The 24,499-nt window shown below is 44.5% G+C and overlaps 1 protein-coding gene across 1 annotated transcript in view; it reads right to left on the reverse strand.

Moving 5' to 3' along the window:
* Positions 1 to 7,460: 7,460 nt before the first annotated feature.
* Positions 7,461 to 24,499, reverse strand: part of GALNT14 (polypeptide N-acetylgalactosaminyltransferase 14) — a 230,414-nt gene continuing 213,375 nt past the window's right edge. Inside the window, 7 exon segments of the mRNA XM_033144635.1 lie at positions 7,461 to 8,200; positions 8,203 to 8,215; positions 9,076 to 9,195; positions 19,291 to 19,435; positions 20,319 to 20,402; positions 23,141 to 23,233; positions 24,076 to 24,202. Coding sequence (XP_033000526.1) covers positions 8,058 to 8,200; positions 8,203 to 8,215; positions 9,076 to 9,195; positions 19,291 to 19,435; positions 20,319 to 20,402; positions 23,141 to 23,233; positions 24,076 to 24,202 — 725 coding nt within the window. The 3' untranslated portion in view covers positions 7,461 to 8,057.

The following is a 24,499-nucleotide window of genomic DNA, read 5'->3' on the forward strand; positions in this document are numbered from 1 at the left end:
TGCGAAGGAATGGACTTCATACACCTTGCTTTCAGTTCATCCTTTGGGACATTGATGGTCTCTCTTGCCCCCAGCACCAGCTGAGGCTCTCTGTCTTTTCTGTTGTTACTTAAAAATGTAAAAGTGCAATGCTGGTGGTCAACAAAAGAGGTTTAAAGACTCTCTCAAGGCAAATCTAAAAAAAATAGTATAAACACTGGCAGCTGGGAAACACTGGCCTGCGAGCACTCCAATTGGAGAACAGCATTTACCAAAGGTGTCATGGGTTTTGAAGACGCTCAAACTTCGGACGAAAGGGAGAAACACGCTAAGAGGAAGGCACGTTTGGCAAACCCTCATTGTGATCAACTCCCGCCCAGAAACTTATGTCCCCACTGTGGAAGGACATGTGGATCCAGAATTGGCCTCCACAGTCACTTACAGATTCACTGTTAAAACTGTGATCGTGGAAGACAGTCTTACTCGGCTACGAGTGATCGCCAAAGAAGAAGACTTCGTTTTCCTTCAGAAAACAATGGGGATCAAAATTTGCAAAGTGAGAGGCTTATATTTATTATGTGCTTCTTGATCACTGTGTTTTTTTTCTCTCTCTATGTGTGTGTATTTAAAAATTAGGAATTCTACTCTACGGATTCCTGGTGTATTTTAAACCCAAAATAATTAGAAAGCAAAGTACAACTTTGCTCACTGTTGTGCATATGGTTATGTTTTAAAATAATGTAGCGCCGAATTTTTATTTGCCTCTGACAAGAGCCTAGCATAAGAGCCCAGCACCCTAGCAAAGGAGAGGCCCAGGATTTGTGTTCTTGCGGCACCATCTTGGCCGCTTGACTGCATAAACACACAGCGTTGTTCAACATCTGAGGGGAAGTAATGACTTTCCATTTAGACTGTGGAGCATTCTGCTTAATAATAAATACGCTCCTGACATTGTTAAATGATAGCTTGGTTCTAATAAACCCCATGTTGATCAGTGTGTTGGTTAGAGTGGGTAATTCATCTTCTAGCGCTGCTGAAACTATAGCTAGGATTATAAAGACAACATGAATTAGGCATCCAAAGCCAGCTTCCCTCCTGCTGGTGTGTTTATTTCCGAAACCATCAGAAAATATTGGCCACTTTATTTATTTAGTTATGGCTCTCCTTATTAGTTAACTGGTGGCTCACATGGGAAGGAATGTGGTGCTGTATTATTGGGAGGACCACACAACTGAGGCAAATAGGGACAGAGGAAGCTTCTTCATACTGGGTCAAACCATTGGGTCCATCTCAGTAGTGCCTACACTGACTGGCAGTAGCTCTCCAGGATTTCAGGTACAGAGACTCTCCTAGCCCGACCAGCAGATGCTGAGGATTGGACCTGCTGCGCAGACCACCTGCCACTGAGCTTACGCCCCTTCCCGCAAATGTTTTCCTTACTTTCCTGTTCACTCTTGCACCCAAATGGACCCAGTAGGAAGAACTAAGTAAACCTTTTGCTTCCAGCCGGTCACATAGCCGACACCCTCCTTCCTCAACGGGTCATGTTAACCTGTATTATGGTGGCCACATATGCATCACCCAAAACGAGGAAGTGGACCATCTCTAAAGGATGCACATTTGCATAAAACATCCACGTGCTAATTTATAAAGATGCAAATTTAGGCAAAAACACTATGATTTTAATAGAAATGTCATGCATCTCACCATAGCAGGCTGAGTGGGGATTTAAACACTGGTTTGCCATGTTTTAGTCCAATACTCTAACCAATACACCAAATTGTCTGCCTTGCTCTAGTCATGGATCTGGGGGGGGGGCATTCCTGAACCCTCTTGGCATAAGGTCCCCATTATCCATGGAGCTTCTCACCTCTCAAAGTGACTGATATTTACCAGTTATGTCAGAAATTATCCTCTAATTCCCTGCTTTCTTTGTTACTGACTGTTGGGAGTGGGGGGGGAATCTAATTACCTTAAAATCTAATTATAGCTCTAGCTACTTGCAAGAGATTGGTTGTCAGGTTTAAATGCAACCCCCCACCCCACCCCACCCAGTTCAAGTTGGCTATAAAGTCATGTTCTACATGCTGCTCATTAAAATCCATTGTCTGGTGCACCCAATACACCAGAAATAACATCTTTTCTGGGAACAGAGTATTTTTCTCCAGCCTTTTCATGACCCAAGGTGTACAATCATTCAATGAAACCTCTGGGTATGTTACAAGCTCAAACTTGAGAACTGGGAGTCTCATGGTGAAGTGAATGGCAGTGAGTCCAGCACTTTGAAGACAGTTGTTCATCACAAAACACTTATGCAGCCCATGGAATTTATGGCTGCAGGATTTCATAGTGGCCATTAATATGAGACCGCCAGAAAGATCCAGGTTAATTCATAAAGGAGAGGTTTACTAATGGATATTAGTTATGAGACCGATTTTAAACACAGTCTGAGGATGAGATTCTTCACTCAGCACAACCCTGGGTTACACCACTTGGCTATATAACAAGATTATGAAATATGACACCCAAGTCTTGAACTGGAGCAAATAAGCTCACCGAGTTTCAGTGTTATCTCATGGATGGGTAGAGATCAGATCGGCTGTAAGAATTTCCTCCTTATTGTGCCACTTGTTATTCATGGTAGGGCAAAAAAAAACAGCTTCAAAGGTGATACCAGGTATATCTCCTTGCGCTGAATGCACTTTATACAAGCCAAATTGGTTTTTGCTTTGGACGACTCTTGTAGAGGAAAATCAATTTCGGGTTACAATGGCTTTGATCTTTCAAGCTAAAGATCCATTGCAAATGTGGTAAGTGGCTGGGATGTACGGCCTCTGCATAGAAGGGAATGCATAAAGCAGGTGTTCGGATCAAGGTTTCGCTTTGAGTGTGTATAATAAACAGCCACAAATCATGCTGGCCATTCTTAGTGCAGGCTCCCAAATGGATATTATCCTGACTAAGTAGCTTGTTTTTCTCTGGTGATGGCCACCGCAGGGATGTTTAAAGGAAATGTAAGTTTCTGTTTAGAAGCTATTCATGTTTCAACGTATGATATGTCACATAATGCTTCCACGCCTCAATATTTCCTTCGCATCCAGAATGTGTCAACGTCCTCTTGAATTTTGCATGAAACAAAGGCAGTTCTAAGAAATATGGTTCTCTCCCTTCCCCGCATCTCTGGCTGGGATGGAAGGGACCTGGAGGCTGACATACCTGGAGGGTGATTCGCATCAGGGAGTCAAATTATCTCATGTTCAACCTTTCCCATGCACTCATCCCCTGCCCTGAATCTCCGAGAGACCTTTAGCTGGTCTCTTTCAGCTTACCTAACCACCCAGGGGTGTTGTAAGGCGGGGTGGGAAACCTCAAGGCCAGGGACCAATTGTGGACTTCAAGGCCTCTCTACCTAGCTGTTTGGACTCTCCCCAGCCCACCTACCCTGAGTACTTTTGCCAGACTGGAATGTGCCCTTGAACTATGGTACTTCTTCTTGTATGTCCTGGATGGAGGAAAGATAGGGATGTGTGAGTGTGCATTGTAGAATCTACCCAGTTTTGCCTCTGGCCATGCCCACCACGGGCCTGTGGTCCCTGCCCTGGGTGTCTATAACAGAATGTGGCCCTTGGCAGTGAAAGGATCCCCACCCCTGGGGTAAGGAGATAGAGGGGTGGATAGATGGATGGATGAAAAAGCCCATTGCCATTTCCTTGAGGTCCTTAGAGGATGTGGCGAGAGATTCAGATGATAAATACATTATTTAATTTAAACTGATTGATTTTTTTGAAAATGTAATTGTAATTCGCCTTGAGCCTTAGAAATAGTGAGAATGTCGCATAAAATAATTACTGTAAAGTCTATTTCAGTTCTGAAGTTTTATATAGTGAGACATTGCACCATATGAGTTGTGTTGTGTTTTCCCCCCTTCTACTATCCCCCCTCATTTGTTCACATATGCTTGGGTCCATAATTCCAAGCGTATTTCCCTTCGGCAAAACTGCATTACGTCTGAAGCCTATATCATTAAAGTAATTTATCTACCCAAGCTCTCTTTAAGGTAGCTTAGCCTTTACCCTTCCGTTAAGTTTGTGGATGGCTTGTTTCAGGAGCTGAACTTGTACTAAAGGATCTTGTCAGAAATATATTTGAAGCCAGAAGGCCAGCGCTAACATGAATATTTAGATGTGTTTGATTTACATATTATGCCATGTCGTAAACTAACACCTGCTGGTCATGTTTTAACTAGCTGTTTTGTGCGAAAAATTGCTACTCTTAAATAAAATAAAAGAGCCAGCATCTAAAGCATCTTCATGGCGTTTCACAAAGCTGTTTACACACCACCATTTCTGAGATTGGGCGGGGAGAGAGAGAGAGAGAGAGGAGAGGAGATGAGAGAGAGAGAGAGAGAGATGCCATAAGGTAGCTTTTGCTCTCAAACATCATGTGAAATGCATGTAGCTTCCCATACACAAAGTTTGGTATATTTTGCTACTTGAAAACAGGTAGAAAATTCATAGTAATTCCCCCCCCATTTGTTGTTGTTGTCAGTTCGTTCAGGGTCGGTGTCCGACTCTTCGTGACCCCATGGACCAAGCACGCCAGGCACGCCTATCCTTCACTGCCTCCCGCAGTTTGGCCAAACTCATGTTAGTAGCTTCGAGAACACTGTCCAACCATCTCATCCTCTGTCGTCCCCTTCTCCTTGTGCCCTCCATCTTTCCCAACATCAGGGTCTTTTCTAGGGAGTCTTCTCTTCTCATGAGGTGGCCAAAGTACTGGAGCCTCAACTTCAGGATCTGTCCTTCTAGTGAGCACTCAGGGCCGATTTCCTTGAGAATGGATAAGTTTGATCTTCTTGCAGACCATGGGACTCTCAAGAGTCTCCTCCAGCACCATAATTCAAAAGCATCAATTCTTCGGCGATCAGCCTTCTTGATGGTCCAGCTCTCACTTCCGTACATTACTACTGGGAAAACCATAGCTTTAACTATACGGACCTTTGTCGGCAAGGTGATGTCTTTGCTTTTTAAGATGCTGTCTAGGTTTGTCATTACTTTTCTCCCAAGAACAGGCGTCTTCTAATTTCGTGACTGCTGTCACATCTGCATGATCATGGAACCCAAGAAAGTGAAATCTCTCACTGCCCTCCATTTCTTCCCCTTCTATTTGCCAGGAGGTGATGGGACCAGTGGCCATGATCTTAGTTGTTTTTGATGGTGAGCTTCAGACCATATTTTGCGCTTTCCCTCTTTGCACCATCATTAAAAGGTTCTTCAATTCCTCCTCACTTTCTGCCATCAAGGTTGTATCATCAGCATATCTGAGGTTGTTGATATTCCCCCCCAACACCCCCACAAAACCCAATCTTCTCTTTACAAGGAGCCATGAAACACATAACAATTGTTTCCATCCCCTTGTTATATTCCACACTATACTTGCCATTGTTCAAAGTTATCTCTGCATCATGAGAATAAGAAACATGGTTGTTGTTTTAAAAGAAATAAATTCATAATTGTAAGGGAGGGCTGAAGGCTGTGAACAATGATCGGAAGGGACAATTTTCCACAGGAAAAATGGCACCCTACTTTTTATGTCACCCAAAGGGTCTGAGAACAGAATTAGGTGGCCAAGGAAAGTGAATAGGTCCTGAGGAAGATGTTCTACACAGCCTAGTAGTTACAGGGGAAAATTTGGCTCCGCATGTAGACTTGTTAAACTTTTTAAGTTTTGCAGAAAGGAGGAGGGAAGAGTTCAAGAGGGGCTTGTGGAGGAGTTTGGGGAGACCTTAGGACACACTGTACTTTCAACTAGGTCATCAGGAGCACAATGGATTTCGGGATTTCTAAATGGCAGTAGAACAAACCAAGCTACATTCTGATTGCTATTATTATTAAATACAAGCCAAACCTATTCCCCTCATTCATCTTGATTAAAATGGAACCACTGGAGCACATTTCACAGTGACATCAAAATTTCCCAATTTAGGAATCAGAAGCTCCATTAGTACACCTTTATATACAAGAGGCTTGCAATCTTCAAGTTTCTGAAAAACAATTATCAGTGCTCAGCTCTAGTGATCTCACATGTTCATTTTGGGTTATGGAGTTGTCATATGCAGAGTTTAACGGAATTCTAGAACAGTGCTAGAGGATGGCAAGGCTGCTCATTATAAGTGAAGTTGCAGAAAAGTATCTGAAGAATAGCTGCAGTCTCTTCTTCCTTTTACCAGTGCAAGACACCTGCACGAGCTATTGCATTTTAATAAGAGAAAAACACGAGGCGTGGGTCTTCAAATAGCAAAATATTACTTTTATGATGCATGTGAAAATTTCCCCTATTCCAAGGTTTTTTAAACAGTGGAGAGACAAATTACAATTACAGAGGACCAGCAGGTGATTTTAGGCTCATCCAAGACCCCCTGAGATGGGAAAAAAGTACAGCATTAAACAGCCCTCTCATACAGAAGCATGACTCAAGTCTCTCACTATACGCATATAAGATGGATCCAACTCTTCAGAGTCGAAGGGTGGCACGATGATGCTAGCATTGCCAGTAGTGATGAGAATCCAATTCATAACTGGTCTGTGAATACAGGTTTGTTGTCCTAGAGGTCCAACTCTGTATTTCAATAAGGACTTGGAGTGTTGCTCACCTAATCCAGACTGTTCAAACCCATACTCCAGTCCAGTCACTCTAGAATCTGTGGCCATCATGGCTTGTGCAGGGTGAACTATAGTAAATTCCCCCAACCATTTGGCCTCAGTATGGTCTCTAGATCCACACTTTTGCAGAGCTTGATTTTCAACAAAAGAATAGAGACCACAGTGGGGCGATACAATATCACATACTGTGCTCACAGGTAATGCTAGATTTCTCTTGTCCCCCTCAAGGCTCTGAGAAACAGCCATCGTCACCACAAGTTATTTGGTCTCAGTGGCATAGTAGTTGCATGATGTGGAATTCAACAGGAAAGCAGAACAGCCAGTGCTATAGCTTGGCAAAGCAGGCCACTTTCCAAAGCTCAGAAGCTGTCAAAGAGAACCACTAAATGCATACGGAGCAAATGGGGAGATTGGAGGCAGAGGGCATCTCTTCTATGCCTCATCCTGTCCCATGTTCAGTCAAGGATTGTGCTCTCCCACCAGAGTGTGTGAATACAGGGAACCAGTTACATGCTGCATGTGAGACCCTGTGCAAAGTAAGAATGCACCATGTCTCTCTCCAACCATTGCCAGTGAAGGGAGAAACTGATGGTTTCTTGACTTGGGGTCTACCCAAACCCTCAAGTAAGCTTTGTGCAGCAACAGAGTAGTGTAAACAGTTCTTCTCTTCTACACACATATTATTAGATTTGACCTCAGCTCCCAGATATCATCCGTCCCTTCTCTCTCTCTCCCCCCCCCCATCCCCCCCCCCGCACACACACACACACATATTTTCTCTCTCCAGGCATATACAGTATCTAGCACACAACAAGTGCATGAATCAAATACAAATTATAATGTGCAATATAGCTTGCTCCAGCACGCTTCCAAAGTTGTGCTCAGTTACATCAATCAAAAGTGCAAGATTAGTTAGCCTTTTCTGCTGTAATCCCAGCATATCCATTTCTCTGCTCCCATAAGGCCTGGTTTTCCTCCTCTCTGCCCTTCAGCTGCTAGAAGCTGCTTCTCCCACTAATTATTTCCCAAGGCTTTTTCCCACCACCTTATCAATGAGGACAATAAATTACCGCATTTACTGATTTCAGCAGGTTCCCTACTCAAAAATGAGAAGAGCGACTTCTGCTACAACTAACAGATGAGGGTCATTGACAATGTTTCCAGATTAAGCAGTTGTGTTCTTATCTGTATGGATGTGTGGTCCCACCTGTCCTTGAAACTTCTGCTATGGCTCTCAGAGCCAGCACTTGTGTGCTTTCTTCAACCTAGGCACAGCTGTATGTCCTTATTCTTTGGCTTTTGCCCCACGCTAGAAGGCAAGCCCCACCCCACCCCCAAGCTTGGACAGCATCCTTGGCTGTTGTTCTCAACAAAGGTCCTCTTGGTTGAGCTTGCTAGCGTTGCCGACAGACGTGGTCAGGACATCACCATCTCCCATCGCTGGCTCATTGCCGTGCTCTCACAAGGGTTAATGACGACTTCCCTCATGTTCTCGTTGGAGTCCCCCACCATTTCGGTGTCCAGGCAGTAACGTGTGGCCATGTGCTCAATGTGAGAACAACTTTATTCCATCGCTTTTGGAAGAGAAAGGAAAAGAGATTAAATTCAGCATGCCTTGCCCCCACTGAGCTACAGTAGTTAAGATCTATGGCAGTGTTCCTCAATGCTGGTTCCCAGATGCTGTTGGACTACAGCTCCCATCACCCCAGCTACTTTGGCCAATGGGTGGGGGTTATGGGAGCTATAGTCAAACAACATCTGGGAACCCAAGATTGGGGGAAAAAACATTTATCTATGGTCTGTGAAGTAATAGTATTAATGGCTAGCACTCCCTCTATCCATTTTTTGTTTCCACAACTGTAGTGCATCAGCTATATGGCTGATATTCAGCTAGGTTATACATAAGTTAGGTTAGACCTATTGAAAGTAATGGACATAACTTAGTTATGCTCATCAATTTCCCTGGTCTACTCTGAATACTACCTCCTGTGTTTCCAGCAACTGGTACTTAGAAGCATACTATTTCTGACTCTGGAGGCAGAGCATAACCATCATGGCTAGTTGCCACTGACAGCCTTATCTCCGTGAACTTGTCCAATCCTCCTTTAAAGCTATCCAAGTTTGTGGCCATCACTGCCTCCTGAGGGAGATCCAAAGTTTACTTTATCAGTCCTGACTCTTCCAACATTCAGCTTCACTGCGTGTCAATGAGTTCTAGTGTTATGAGAGAGGGAGAAAGACTTTTTTTCTATCTACGTTCTCCACGTCATGCATAATTTATAAAAGGTATATCAATTGCTCCTTGATTCCACACATCTAATTCATATCTCAACATGTCTATGGATGATGTGAGGGAAAAAAAACTTCATATCACTGCTAGTAAAGTACGCTGTAAGAGAGAGAGCTTTTAGTCTTTGAGGGGGAAATGCCTCACCTGCTTGCCATCCCCTTCTTTGCAAGGTAAGAGTACCACCTGTGAACCTGGAAAGAGGGTTTGTATTGATAAGCACAGCTTCTGGAAGTGGACTTGCTGGTTGTATGTATATGTCCATTCCTGAAACAAGGAGAAAGCTATTACATGCTATCCTATTCTCTGAGTGGTGAGACTCTCCAGGGGTTCCAAACACTTTGTCCAGGGTTCAGTTTCCTTGAAATGAATGTCACTAGAGACTGCAGTGTCTTTAAGATATATGGTTTTATTTACACATATATGCAACCTGAGCATAGGATGGAGGGCCTCACAGCATTAGCACCCCAAAGATCTAGCTCCTTTGTTAGTCACAGTTTTCGATCCAGCATGGAACAAGGCATGTCTCCGTTTCCAGCTTCCAGCTCTCACACACAACTCTGGCTGTTGTTCCCCCACGTAACTGAGTCAGCCTTGGTTGCCCTGATGGATGACCTTTGTGGGACAGATGCAGTGCTGTCTTGCTCCTGCTTCTTGATCTCTCATTAGCATTTGATATCATTGACCATGGTATCCTCCTTGACTGGCTCTGGGGAATGGGGGAACTCGGGGCACTGTATTTCAGTGGTTTCCAATCCTACCTGTAGGATCGAGCCTAGAGATTAGTACTGTGTTGGGACACTGACTTTCGGCCTCCTGCCACCTATGTTATGGGGTGCTGGAGGGGACTATTTTATCCCTGGTGCTATTTAATAACTACAGGAAGCCATTGGGAGTTGTCATTAGGGGTTATTTGCTGCACCACGGTAAACACTTGTGAAAGAGTGGCACAATGACTTGGGATCTGTGTGCAAGGCCAAGCACTTTATATTGACTTCATTTCTGTAGAATAAATTCAGGCAGATATTCCATCTTCTTGTCCCAAACACTTCTTCTTTTTTAAAACAAACAAACAAACAACAAACAAACTGTAGAACTGGTTGCATGAACCAGCCATAGGAAACGTGAAATGGGTTAGTTTGTTTTGTTTCTGGAGCCCAGGATGAATTGTTTTGTTCTTGTTTTGTTTCTGGAGCCCAAGATGAATTGTGGCAACAAACAGGTTTCTATCTTGTATCTCTCAAGACAATAGTGGAAGAAACAGAGGAAGGGTGAAACAAGGGCATGGTGCAGGCGTCTGCTCTCCCCCCTTTCCTTTAACATTTCCATATTTTTATCTGGGGCCGCCATCTGGTTTCCATCTGATTAAATGGCAGGGGAGGGGGAGGCTGCGTCGCCAACCGAAGGCAGCCGTGCAAAAGTCAGCCAAATATGATACTTTAAATTTATTTCTTGAATTCATTATGACGCTGAGGAGCAGTGACAGGTGTCCACTGAATGATGTTAAAGCCTTGAAAAATTGTCCCCGGTCTCCAACAGCGTTAATGTAGCTTTTTTCTTTTCTTTTCTTTTCTTTTTTTGAGGGGGAATGGGGTAGCATATGAAGTGATTCACTGTTTGAAGCCGGCACCCTCCCCACACAGCCCTCACTACATTTTCTCAATAGCCTTTTGCACCACGGACAGCCTTTTCAACACATTTCGCAAAGATTTGCCTTGTCTCTGACAAGGTGCAACTGCCTTTGCTGCTTCACTGCTCGCTTCTTTCTTTCTTGGCCAAATCTCCACCAATTAATGAGAAGGTAAACTGCATTTTAGAAAATATCACCGGGGAGAGAACAATCCAGAGAAATTATCATGGCTGGGGTGCAGGGTTTTTTTTGTGTGTGTTGTTGTTGTCTTTACCTTGCTTTTGAAGTGGCTGAGGGGTGCCCACAAGTGTCCTTTCATGCTGCAAATCATCTCGCTGACGGCATGCGGTCTGCAGCCTTCCTAGGTGCTCATGCTCCCATTAAAGCCCAGGGGAAGACATTATGGGGCAGTTGCTCCGATGGGGTTTTTCAGGTCAGGAAGTGTGGGCAGCTGGGGAGGCTGCAGAGAGCTGAAGAAATGCTACTGGAAAGAAAATGCACACACCAGTCTTGGCTACCTCGCAAAGATAAAGTAAGATCAAACCCCCCAAAGAGTCTTGAAAATGAGGTCGAAAAGTGGAAGCCTCTTTCACTTGGCAGGACAGATTTTGGCACAGCACTAATCTGGTGCATTAAAGAACATGTGAAGGAGACTCCAAAGCCCACTGAAAATATGCCTGCAAAGAAACATTTTTGGGAATATGATGCATTCATTCAACAAAGCATTAAAAAACCCCAGGGCTGGGGATAGTGGTATGTATTTGCATAAGATGGGCTAAAAATATAAATATTATAAATGCACAATTCTCCTGTTTTCACAAAGATGTATTGAATACATCTGAACTCTGCAAGGGCTCCATCTGTGGAGGCTGGATCATCCAATGGCAAGGGTTGGGTTCAGGTTTAGTCTGTATTATAGCTAAGGATATAAGAACCACATTTAAGTTTTCCCCATAGGAGTCAGCGACATCCATCTGTTTATATGGGACAGGTTAATGGGATGCCTTTAAGCATCCCCAGTGATTGAAGCAGGGTGAAGTCCTTCACTTGTGTCCCATCTTGCATTCCATCTAGTCTGACCCAGAGTTTAGTGGGAACCATTTCTATTTGCATAATTTGCCCTCTTATCAACATAGCCTCATAGAGTATGAGAGACAGAACCTGAATTTGAAAGTGAAAAAGTGCAGATGTGTCCAGAGGAGCTGCAATGTTGTGGGGAGTTGAGATATGGTCATCATCACGAGTGCCATCTTCTAAGGGTGGCCCAATCTCCAGCCTCCAGATTTTAAAGCAAATATGTTGGACTCCCCCCCCCAAGGAAAAGCACTGATAGTTTCCTGGTTAGTATCATTCCAAGTCAAGGAATCAAAGCCTCAGTGGACCTAGTAGAAAAGGGGTAGCCAGTATGGTGCCCCACAGTTGCTGCTGGGATGCAACTCTCATCATCCCAGACCATGGTTAATGTTGGCTGCGGCTGATGGGAACTGGAGTAACTACATGTGCTGTAGACTTTTTTGTTGGCATCTGTCTGTCTTGAGACAATGGAGTGCACCTCCAGGGTGAAGTCAAGCTGCTGTGTTAGCAGCATCAAAGTGACATCCCCAGGGACAGGGCTTTTTTTCAGCTGGAACTCAGTTCCGGCACCTCTCAGGTGGGCACCATTGCCATTCAAAGAGAACAAGGGAGGCGTTCATGGCGAGTTCTGGCACCTCTTTTTCTAGAAAAATAGCACTGCCCAGGGTGCAATCCTTAGCAGTGTGTATGGACATCCTGAGTTGCCCAGGTGACAAGACCCCCCCCCCCTTCTTGGCCTCTCTGATGTGGTCCAAGGAAATCAGAGCAATATGTTTGGCAGCAACTTGGATGTACAAGTTGCCGGAAGGAGGCATACAAGGCACCATCCAACTGTCTTAGGGACTCCACTCCAGATTTGTGTAAGGTTTACTCCTTAGCCTTTTCTTCTCACAAAGATGTTCCACAAAGCAGTGGAAGTTTAGGATCAGAGTTTTCCTTCCCTAGATGGGCTACCTTCCCAGCTTGACAAGTCCCATTTCCTTCTGTAGCATGTGCAGAGACCATCTTCTCGACCATTGGATCCACTATTGGTCTTGTCCACTCAATCCACTGGAGCCTGTCTTTGCATGCAGGGGAAGTCCCTAACTCACCCATTGGCTACCCTCACCTGGTTGAGCTGTTGCATGCTGACAGCTTCTAGTAATCACAGGTGAGAGCTGTGTGCAGGGCGGGCACAAAAGATGTACAAACTACTGCAGAAGGAGCACAGTGTGTCCCCTACCAGAGGAACGACCCCTCCCCTAAGAATGATATTAGAGACAAGACTCTACAAGAGTTCTCAAAGTGAGAAGCACAGGCTTGTAATGTACTGTATGACCACCTCAATCTAATATACTTTAGCCAGTAGTAGATTGGATAAATTAGGGGACAGAATGTCAGCCCCTCCCAGTCTGTAAAGTAGGAAAACAGCATCTTGGAAGGGGCAATCTTTATCATTCTCAACGGGCTTTAAAGCATACTGTGGGCTCTTGCAGTAGCCTCAGTGGACATTGTTATTTGACCAGCTTTGTCCCCAGGGTGGACAATAAATCTTAGCACTTTGCGTAGGTGCACTAGAGGAGGCTGAAACAATTGTTTTTGTCTTGGTCGAGATGCTCCCTGTGACAAAGTTCTGCGGATCCTCTGGGAGAGAGCTGACAGATCGGAGCATCTGGCTGAATTTTTCAACAAGATCAGGACAAAAATAATGCATTAACTAACTAGGATGTTGGTGATTCACTCGGTGATTGATATTTTGAGAGGCAGACAGTGGGGCACAACAGGAAGGGGGGGAGAGATTGCCATCCTTCTGTCTGCTTCTCTTTTCCTACAGGAGACTGACAGCTTCTCTCTGAATACAGAGTCATTTCTGTACTGCTGCTGTTGACGATGTGCTCAAGTGTATCCAGGCCTAAGAGGCTTCTGATTTCTTTTCTAAAGCTTGTCAGGTTTCTTGGAACAGCTAATGATTAATGGGTTTATTAAATGAATCCCAGAGTCAGAAATCCATTCCAAGAAGGTTACTGCAAAGTTTAATATCAACTGATGCTCTGTTTCTAACAGAAAGCCAATGCACCAGCCAAACGGTGACATCTTCATTAGACAAAACCAGGGCAAAATTACGATCAATTATTTACCCTCAGATTGCATTTCTCCAGTGAAGTGCTAATCAATCAATCCCTTCAGCAAATGAGACACAAACAAGACCGGATAATGCCAAGTGTCTGACTTGCAGCATCATTGCAGAGGCAGCATGCTTGGTGCCATGATCAGTGGTACAGTTAGATAATTTTAGACTCTGGACTTAATAGTTTAATAATCCCCCCAACACCCTTTGAGGAGTAATTTAGCTCTCTGCATTTGGGGAGTCCTGCCCTCCTGGTCCTCTGCCCAGGAGTGGAAGGAGGGGGTTTGTGGACCACTTGCAGCGAGGCAATTATTCCTTTATTAAAAAGCAGGAGGGGGGGGGAGGAATATGAGTCAAGGGAGAACATGACAGAGGTTTACAAAATTATGCACAGTGTGGGGAAGTTACTCTCTTCCGTATACATTCATACCTCGGGTTGCGTTCGCTGTGGGTTTGCATTTGGCACGGGTTACGAACACGCCAAACCAGAATGGGTTACTTTCCAGGTTTTGGTGCGCACGCATGCGCAGAAGCGCGAAATTGTGCTTTGCACATGCGCAGAAGCACCGAATCGCGCCACGCACATACGCAGACGCGGCGCTTCAGGTTGCGCTCTGTTCAGGTTGCGAACGGGGCTCCGGAACAGATCCCGTTTTACAACCAGAGATACTACTAGAATTTGGAAGTTGTTCAATGCACCATCTTGCCAGGAGAGGGTGATAGCCATTGGTTTAGATGGCTTGCGAAGGAGCATAAGGCAAATTATACAGAGAGGATCACACTGTCAGTGAGGCCCACTGTATCAACAGCTACTAGCCATGGGGAAAGGGCTGCAGTTCACTGGTAGGGAACTTGCTTTTCATGCAGAAGGTTCCCAGTTCAAGACTCTGACAAGTCAGGGTAGAAAATATTGACCTCGATAGTCTGTCTCAGAACAAGGCAGCTTCCTACGTGGTGCCTAGTATTATTTTTTAAATATATTTTTATTAAAGATTTCTTAGTTTACAAAAATACGTGCATTGTCTCTTTTTCAAGTTGTGTTTTCTACAGAGGGGGGAATGGTGGGTGGGGTGGGGTCGAGTGGCAATGCTTCATTCTTCTACTTAGTGTATGTGTGGGGTTTTGTGTCAGCGCCACTTGTGTGGGTTCTCTTACTATTCTTTTGTTGTATTTCTTTGGTGGTGAGAGGTTGGGGGTGGCCTAGGGTGTGGTTGGTTGTCTTTGGTTGGCTGTAGTGAGATTTGTTTTTGTGTGTGTGTGTGTGTTTGGATCAGGTTAGCCATATTGATTCATATGCTGTTGGCAGATTCTTGTCGTTGTCTTGTTTGGCTGTGTATGTGATATAAGGGAACCATACCGGGGTGAAGGCGTCTTCTTCTAGTTGACCCTGTGTCAGTTTCAGTTTATTGGTTAGTTTTTCTAATAAGGCTGTCTCCCATACTTTTTGATACCATCGGTCCATGCTTATTCCTGACAGGTCTCTCCAGTGTCCGGCTACGTGGCTCCTTCAGATTCAGAAGCTGAATACCAGGTAATGGGCAGGACAACAATTAGAGAGCATTATTATTATTATTATTATTATTATTATTATTATTATTATTATTGGAATTTATATACCGCCCTATACCCTGAGGTCTCAAGGCGGTTCACTATTGCCCAAGGCCCATTGACAGACCAACCCTGCATTACAAAGATGTCTGCAGACTTGACATGAAGCCTAGCAACATCAACCCTGCCATGTAGGAATCCCTTGCAGATGACCACAGTGTCTGGAGACAGGCAGTGAGGTCGTGCATCTATAGCAGTGACCAGAGGAGGAATGGCTGTTGGGAGGAGCGCAGAGAGAAGAAACGCCATGGTGCATCTGCGGCAGCACAACCGGATGCACAAATCAATACATAGATAAACAAACAAGGCATGTGATCTTGGGCTCCTCGTTATCATCTAGAATACATGATCTGTGAGTCCATGGTTCCGCACTTATAGGTGGAACAGATGTAGCGGGGACAGCAGGTCCCCAAACAATCCACAAGGAGAAAGGAGCTTTGAGAATTCCCACAGCACGTTATACCTCCTCCATGTCTCTGGCAATAGAACGAGGAGCACATTAAAAAGACACTCCTAGTTTCCTGCTGATTGTGGAACTTACTGTCCCTGGAGAGACGTCGAAGCCAGAGCCAGGGCAGCTTTCAGAAGCGTTGCAATGCCCATACTGGTGTTTACTGAGGGGCGTTGAGGTAGGACTTTAATGTATAACAGCTCCCCCTCCCTTCTATTTAACTATCCGCTTATGCGTTTAAAATCCTAACCAGAACATGGAGAGAACAGAACACCTTTTTGTTGTCACAAACAGCACCTAATTCTCAATCTAGTTCAGAGAATACTCACTGATTGACACTGAATATTTTCCCCTTTAGTGATTGAGAAGAGGGGAAATGAGGTCAGCCTCATTAAGCCGCTTCTACTTTAATAGGCAATTTAATATTGAATGAATGTAGAGGATGAACTTAAATATATCATTTCAATTCAGCACATTTTTTTGAGCGACGGGAAGGAGTAAATAGTTCTGAAAGATGGGAGGAAAATTATAATTCTCATTTTCTTCCTCTGATCCTTGAAGAAGAATTATGTGTCAACGTAGCTTGCATTCCGAGTACGGATGGGCTCAGTTTGGTTCAGTTCAGGAGGGTGCTTCGTATCAGGCTTGTCTTGTGGAAAGCCTGCTGTCTTTGCAGCTTCGATACCAGGGACATTGGGAGTATCCATGAGTCTATTTTTCCAATCTATGCCACCCAAATCTGCTGTTTGGACAAGTTGGCAAAAAACTGGCACCAGTTCCAATTTTGAGGTGGAAGAGCAATCGCACAGCCATTTTTTTGCACATTTTTAGTGTGATAAGAAAGGCCCCTATGAAAGAACCTTGAGGTGTTAAAAAGTGACATCTTAAAAATACTAGGAATAAATTGGAGGTGTTTTTTTGGGGGGGGAAATGACAGCTTGCTGACTTACGCTGTGGGAGGGGGGCCTTTCGCTGACCATTTTGTCACATGAATGCAGAATAGGGGAAAAAGTGAAGGAACTCATGGTGACTCCTGAGAATGCATCATTTCAAAATGCAGTTAAGCGATTAATTGTATGAATGCTCTCTAGTGTAAAAAAAAACCCAGCAACCCTGCATCCAGAAAAGCGCATCTAAGGGAAAATGCTATATAGAACCTCATATGCTAGTTTTCTGTGGAAAGGGAGTTTGGGACACAGGAAAGCACTAACCTGCGTTCTGAAATATATCACAGAAGGACTTGCATTCCAATTCAAAGTGTTGGTGCTGACCTTTAAAGCCCTAAACGGCCTCAGCCCAGTAAACCTGAAGGAGCTTCTCCACCCCCATTGTTCAACCCGGACACTGAGGTCCAGCGCCAAAGGCCTTCTGGTGGTTCCCTCAATGCAAGAAGCAAAACTACAGGGAACCAGGCAGAGGGCCTTCTCGGTAGTGGCGCCTGCCCTCGGTAGTGGCGCCCTGAGGAAATAAACAACTATCTGATGTTTAGAAGACATCCGAAGGCAGCCCTGTTTAGGGAAGTTTTTAATGACTGATGTTTTAATATATTTTTAATCTTCTGTTGGAAGCTTCCCAGAGTGGCTGGGGAAACCCAGCCAGATGGGCGGGGTATAAATAATAAATTATTATTATATTATTAAAAACAAAATCGAAAATTCTTTCTAGTAGCACCTTAGAGACCAACTGAGTTTGTTCCTGGTATGAGCTTTCGTGTGCATGCACACTTCTTCAGATATTATATTATTTTTATTTTTATTATCCCCTTTGGGCTCTCTTTGGCTCTGGCAATAAGATGAGTGATTTTTGGCTGGAGGACAACTTAAATTATGGACTTGCATGACTACATGGCACCAATTATGTTTGTTCAGAGAGCAGACAACCTGGAGAGAGCTCAATTGTAAATACCTCATTTAGCAAGCCAGCATTATATATGGCCACTTTCCTTTGGAAGATGCAGCCCAGTAGGCAAGAACTGAAGTTCACAAAATGACCGTTCCCCACATCAAACGGGGCGTGCAGCCCCCTTTGATCCCAGGACAGCACATGGTAGTTCAGGCTGGCACCACCTTCCCAGGTCAGATACCTGTGGTCTCCGCCTACCCAGGCAGCCGTCCAATCCGGCCTGGGGGGGTGCTGCCAGGGGGATTGGCCAGGTAGGAGGAGGGACCACACAGTGCACACAATAGAAGGTGAGACATACCTGAGACATACCTGGGAAGCAGCAGTCAGCTCCAGAGCTTCCCCACCCTCCACTCCCTCAATTAATGCTTACTTTGCAGGATAACATTTCTTCCACAGGTGCACACGCACGCAGGCGCTGCTATGTCAAGGCCGCTGTTGAAGGGCCGGAAAGGAATTTCCCTGCATTGGCAGGTTTCGCCTTTCCCGTAGCAATTCGTCACAACTTTGGCGGTTGCAGGCCTTGGGCGGAATCCTTTAGCCATCTACCTAAATGGGGGGGCATGGGGCAGTGACCCCCTGCCCCCATTGCGGTGGCGATACCAGGGTTCCCGTTAGAGGGGTCTTAGGGGGAGGCAATGGCCATACATGCCGAGGTTGTCACTGCCCTCCCCCTCCAGTGGCGGCAAACAGGGGGGCGGGCTATCTGCTTGAACGTATGTTCTCCAGAACTAGCCCAACCCCCCCCCACATGTTGGATAACCCTGAATTTACCCAGTTCCCAGGCTTGGGGGGGGGGCTGGGAAGGATAAACGCCCAGTGCCTGAGCCAAGGTCTCCCTACACCTGAATCTTAATAAAATTGTGGCCAATTTTAATCCCATAGAAAGTTGTCTTGTGTCATTATTCCGCTCAGGGGCTGCCTGGGGGTTTGGGGGACTCCGCTTGACCGCACAAATGCATCTTATTGAGGAAATTGCTTGTACGTTAGTCAAAACTGAATACAAAAAAAAATGTTCTTCTTGGGGAAAATTTGTGCCAAGACGTCGATGAATTTCCATGAGGATTAAGCACAAATTTCCATGCAAATGCGGAGAACTAAATCTAAGAATAGAAAACTGAGAAACTGAAAGAGCCAAAATTGACAGACTCATCCATCCCTACTAAGGGCACGGCTTCTTTGTAGTGGCACCACTATTATTTCAATTTCAGAAGGAAAACCTCACTGCTAAGTGTAAGAAGAAGACATTTAAATCTGGAACTTCTTTTTAGAAAAAAAACCACTACCTTTAATTTCCTTGTTTGTTGTCTTCATACTGCAAAAGTCTCCTTTGTTTTGTATCACTCCCCCCCACCATGGTTTTTTTTATTATCTTGAGTGCCTTCAGACAGAAAAGCAATTGAGAGGTTTTGCAAATAAAATCCCCCCCCACACACATTATTCATGAGCATGTTCAGTGGTTCTGGGTGAGCCACCATCTTATCCTTAGTTTCACAGTGCCATCTTTAAAATGGGATCACCCCCCAAAGGATTGCTGTTAGGATAAGGGCACCAGATACTCTTTAAATCCCAAATAGGCCCTAGAGAACTCACCTGAGCTGCCATTACTGCACCTTTGCTGGTGACGCAGGGGTTTAAGATCACAACTGGGAACTCCTGGGCTTCTGACTTCTGGGTCTCCAGACATCTCTGTCTCTGTCGAATCATCCCAGTCTGGTAGAGAGATTCCTCAGGAATTCTGAGGGAAGAGGAAAGGATAAGGGTCATCAGTTTTTGGCAAGGTTGCTCTGCCCGTTAAAAATGGATAAGAATGGATAACTAAGATAATGGACTATGCAGAAATGGCAAAATTAAAAGCCAAAATAAGAGATCCAAATAACGATTGCTTTCTGGAAGCATGGAAGCCCTTCTCGGACTATTTAGGGAAATGTTATAGTGCGAAGAATTCACGAGCAGGATTTGGAAATATGAGCAACAGAAGGAATTAGAAAATACAATATTGATGTTTCGGTATAAGAAACAGAAGGTATTGTGCAGCCGAGGGGGGATATTAAAACACCATGGACAATGAGGCAGGAAGCGCATCAAGGGGGAAAAACTTACTATGTATTGATGTATATATGTCAAACTTTTGAAAATTCAGTAAAAGGTTAGTACAAAAAAGGGGTTACCAGTTTTTGCCTAGCAGCAGCCCACAGTAATAGTGAACAGCACTTTTCAGCACAAAGACTGTGTGTACCTTTGTTGGCAATGTTCTGGGGCCGCATACCAGCAGAAGGCAGGGCCAAAGCCAAATGTTTATGGGGCACCACATATGACTCTCAACTTTGAACAGAACATTTGACCCGGGGGGGGGGGGGAGAGAGAAAAGGTTCCCCATCCCTAGTTCAGAGGAAAAGTCGCCTCTTGGTTATTTAGCTTTCTGGGAGTGGGGGGGGAATAGGCAGAGTAATTCTATCCATGTTTTCTCAGAAATACTGTATGTCGCTCTGTGCTCAACAGAGTTTTCTTGCAGGAAAATGTGCACAGGATTGCAGCCTTGAGCCAATTTTGATTTGAGGAAAAGGGAAATCTGTGACATTTCACCCGCACAGGTAGCACATTTCAAAATTTGCTAGTACCTCAGTTCAGGATAGACATTTTCCAGGTACCACTTGAAGGTGTGGCATTTCAAGGCCTTTCTCAATTCCACTCTGCTCTGGATGCTGTTGAAAACAAAATATTTGCAAAAAAATCTAATCACGCCACTTTATACCGCTGCAACTTGAGATGGCCTTGAGTCCCAAAGACAGGATTCTCTCTGTAAATCTAGCTAGTGGCAAAATGCATTTGTAATCGCATATCCACGCCTTCCTCAGCTCCCACAGTTAACTCATTGTGTGTCACGTCACTGAACAACAAAGGACCCAACTAGAAATGGCATTCATTGGCATGACCGCAATTAATGTGTTGCATTTTTAACATTAAAAATCCCCCTTGGATTGCTTGATCAGCATTAGGACCTCAGGGAGGAGGGGGTTAACCCTTTTCCTCATGCTGAGATCCCAATAATAATAAAAACCCAAAGTGATTTGGCATGCAGGAACAACTCCCATTGATGCAAAGGGGAATTTACACTCTGGAGTGAAAAGCAGCTTTGGTAGTAGGGTGACTTTCATTAGGACCATAGTGTGGGGGAAGAAAGGGTTAAACTCCTCGTGTGCCAAAGTCTTGGATCTCTTGCATTGTAGCTGCTATTTAAAATTCAGAAGCTCGACATGTGAATTGCAATCATGCAATTAATCTAGGCAGCGGAATGGATGGTTTTAACTGTATCCTATTGGTTTATCGTATTTTAATTTGTTGTAACCTGCCCTAAGATCATTTGAGGTGAAGGGTGGGACATAGATCTTATAAATAAATAAATGTCTACTTGGCCCTTAGACCCATGAGAGTTCCAGTGCAGGTTTTCTGCCTAAATGGTATGTGTTCTATTGACATATACCAGAGCTACAAGACCTTGGGGTCAGTGTAGATGGAGATGTCGACCTAGCATGCAGCAGTTGTGAAAAAGGCAAATCCCATGCTAGGGAACATTAGGAAAGCAATACAAAATGCAAATGCCAGTTTTGTGAAGCAATTATACAAATCTATGGTGAGACGGCACTTGGAATAAAGTGTACAGTTCTGGTCATTTCACCTGGGAAGTGATATTGTAGAACTGGAAAACTGTTCAGAAAAGGGTGACCGAAACATTCAAGTGAGAGGAGAAAGTCCCCTGGGACAACGTTTGGGGCTTTTCAGTTCAGATAAAAGGTGACTGAGAGGAGACATGTATGCAATTATGACAAGTGTGGAAAAAGTGGATACAGAAAAAAGCTTCTCTCCTCTCAAAACCATAGAACTCATGGATGTCCAAAGTTCTTCTTCACACAATGCATTGTTGGCATTCACCCCTACATGTTGTGATGGAGGATTGGACTATCAGTGCCACTAGATTGGCCCTTAGCCTGTACCAGCAAACTCTTCTCATGCTCTTATAACACAATACGCTTATGGTATTCTGGCTCTGCAGCTGCTTTTCATACTCTGAAAATGGGGGAAATGACACAAATCCGCTTTTCTACTGCTTCTTTTTGAAAGCAAGGCTCAAGAGCTCCATAATCTTTGTTTACACACAGGCACGTGGATCCCAGTCTGGCTAAGGGACATGCACCCGGGAATTTGGTTTCCATGCGTGAATCACAATCTAGATGAGGAACCACAAATATAAAGGGTGCTGGACACTTGAGACCTAGTTCAATCTGGCAACCAAGAGTGCATAAAGAAAATTAGTCTCAGTTGCTGGTGATGGATTAGGATGTAGGAAGAACAGCGCCGGATTAGTCCAGAGGTCCATCTAGTTCAGCATTTTGTTCTCATAGGAGCTAGCCTTATGGCTATGCACAACATGAATACAACAGAACTCTGCCAGTTGTGATACCCAGCAGCTGGTTCCTCTAATACAATGGGTCCCCGGCTGTTGTTGGACTACAACTCCTATCATCCCTGACCTGGCGTGGAACTTCTGGGGCACTGTAGCAGTGACATCCAATGGAAGGTTAGAGGTGGGAGGGGACAGGTTTTGGCATTGCACAAGGCGCCATTGAAATTTGAGACACCAAGGCCTGCCACTGCCCCCCCCCAACAGCCCTGCACTATACTGTGCTTAATAGAATATGTGGAACTCTGGATGTTGCTGAACTACAACTCCCATCAGCCTCAGCAAGCTTGATATAAAGGAGGTGCGTAAGCAAGCAAGACCATGGTAGGAATAAATCACATCACACTTTCCAGCAGAAGGTTATCGCTAAAACCCTGTTTCGCCCACAGGGCAAATATGGAAGTAAGGATTTAGGCTGCCTGGCTTGTATATTTTACTTGCTTCTTTGCCCTGGGGCAGTGTTTGTTCATACTACTGGCTCATCTTCATAAAGATAGCAGGTTTTGCTTTTCTTGGCCCAACAGGGCAGTCATTAAAGGAAGGAAGAACCTTGGAGGTTGACCTGCAGCCCTTTCCAGGAAGCAGTAAGAGGAGAAGACGAGCTCTTTTATTTTAATCTAGGAACAAGCCAACCTTTCTAATGAGGTACACCAATAGAGTTTTATACAAGCTCGCATACATACACATACACATACACATATATACATACATACATACATACATACATACACATACATACACACACACACACACACACACACACACACACACACACACACACACACACACCAAGCAACTAGGACTTTATATCCATATACTCATAGCATCTGTTTACTATTAACATCTAATTAACTGTTCCCACAGAAACAAAATGCAGGCATCCCAACAGCTGGACTATAAAACCATAATGAGGTTCCACTGTATCAAACAATTGAGTCGCTCTCTTTGTGTTTTCCTTCACCGCCAGAGGGGGACACTTACTCTCCATATGGCCTCCCCTGAGCTGCAGGCCGGGCCGCGTAATAGTACTGCTTATATTCATCCATCCATACTTCAGCTGTGCGTTTGGTGTTTCTGAGGAGAGACATTTAAAGGAAAAAATGAGGGAGAAACCACAGGAGCATGCATGAAAGAGTTTTAATTGGATGCCTCAAATAAGAGCTTGAAGGGATAAATTGTGTGTGTTTGTGAGGGGGGAGAATCCCTTTTCCTCCTTCCTCCCCCCCCCAAAGGCATCTAGGTGGTGAAAACAGTAGATAAGATACAAAACAGATGGGCAGATTGTTTTAGTTTTTATTACGGTTTCGTTGAGAGCAGAGGACATCTTATTTGAGGGGACCTGCATTCATGGTGAGGTGAAGCTTTTTAGATGCGCATCTTTAGGGCAGAACTACATGTTATGTTCATTGAGCAGGTTGTAGCCCTGTCAGGGGATTTCATTTTTAAAAAAAATTAGGGTGACAGAGGGAGCATTTCCACTGGGACTGCAGCAAACAGGAGGGGGAAAGGTATAACCCTTCTCTAACCGACTGCAATTGCAATTGCACACTGATGGGGGAGGAGGAAAGCCCCATTGGTAGTTTTTCTCTATCACCATTTGCAGTGTGTGAGGGCGATATTCATCGCAATTGTAGCTGAGGAGGGAAATGCAGCTGCTGTGCATCTGTGAAGAAGTACACAGAATTCAGTGTCTGGGGATTATAGATTTTCAGTTGAAATGTGTTCTTTATTCAGTCTGTCTCCTCTTTCCCTCCCTTTCTCCCATGCCTTCTGTTTCTCCAGGTTAATCTTATTAACTTAAGGTCTCACGACGTCCGTGACTGTGAGTTTGGGGGGAATGGTGGCTGTTGCTCACATGGCCTTTTGCAGCACATATTTTTGTTTCATTCAGCCGCCAGTGAATAAAGTAAGCCTACTTTATGTAGGTGTTGGCATTTCCTTCGGGGAAGACGTAGGGGTGCTTCTTCCTGAAGACGTGCCCAACCCGGCTGCAGGGGATGATTTCTAAACTTCCGCCGCACATCCACACCCGGAATGAGATTTCTGTAAGAGAGGCTCGTGTTCATTTTTTCAAAGTCTCATAGCAGGCAAGATTCCAGCTTTAGCCTTCATTTTACCGCTTTGCCACACCAAGTCAGGCAAACCCACATACCAGAAAGAGCATTCCTGGGCTCTCTCCCTTCTTAAGTGCATTTCAAAGTTTCTTACCGTCAGTTTGACATTAACCTATTTGAAATCTCCCTGTAACGTTGTGGGTAATGATATCGAAATGGAAAGAAGCTGGCCTCTACACAGGTAGTCCCTTTATACAGAGTCCTGTTTATGTATCAGGAAGTCTCT

This window comes from Lacerta agilis, chromosome 3 (assembly GCF_009819535.1).
Source record: "Lacerta agilis isolate rLacAgi1 chromosome 3, rLacAgi1.pri, whole genome shotgun sequence".
Classification (NCBI taxonomy): Eukaryota; Metazoa; Chordata; class Lepidosauria; order Squamata; family Lacertidae; genus Lacerta; species Lacerta agilis.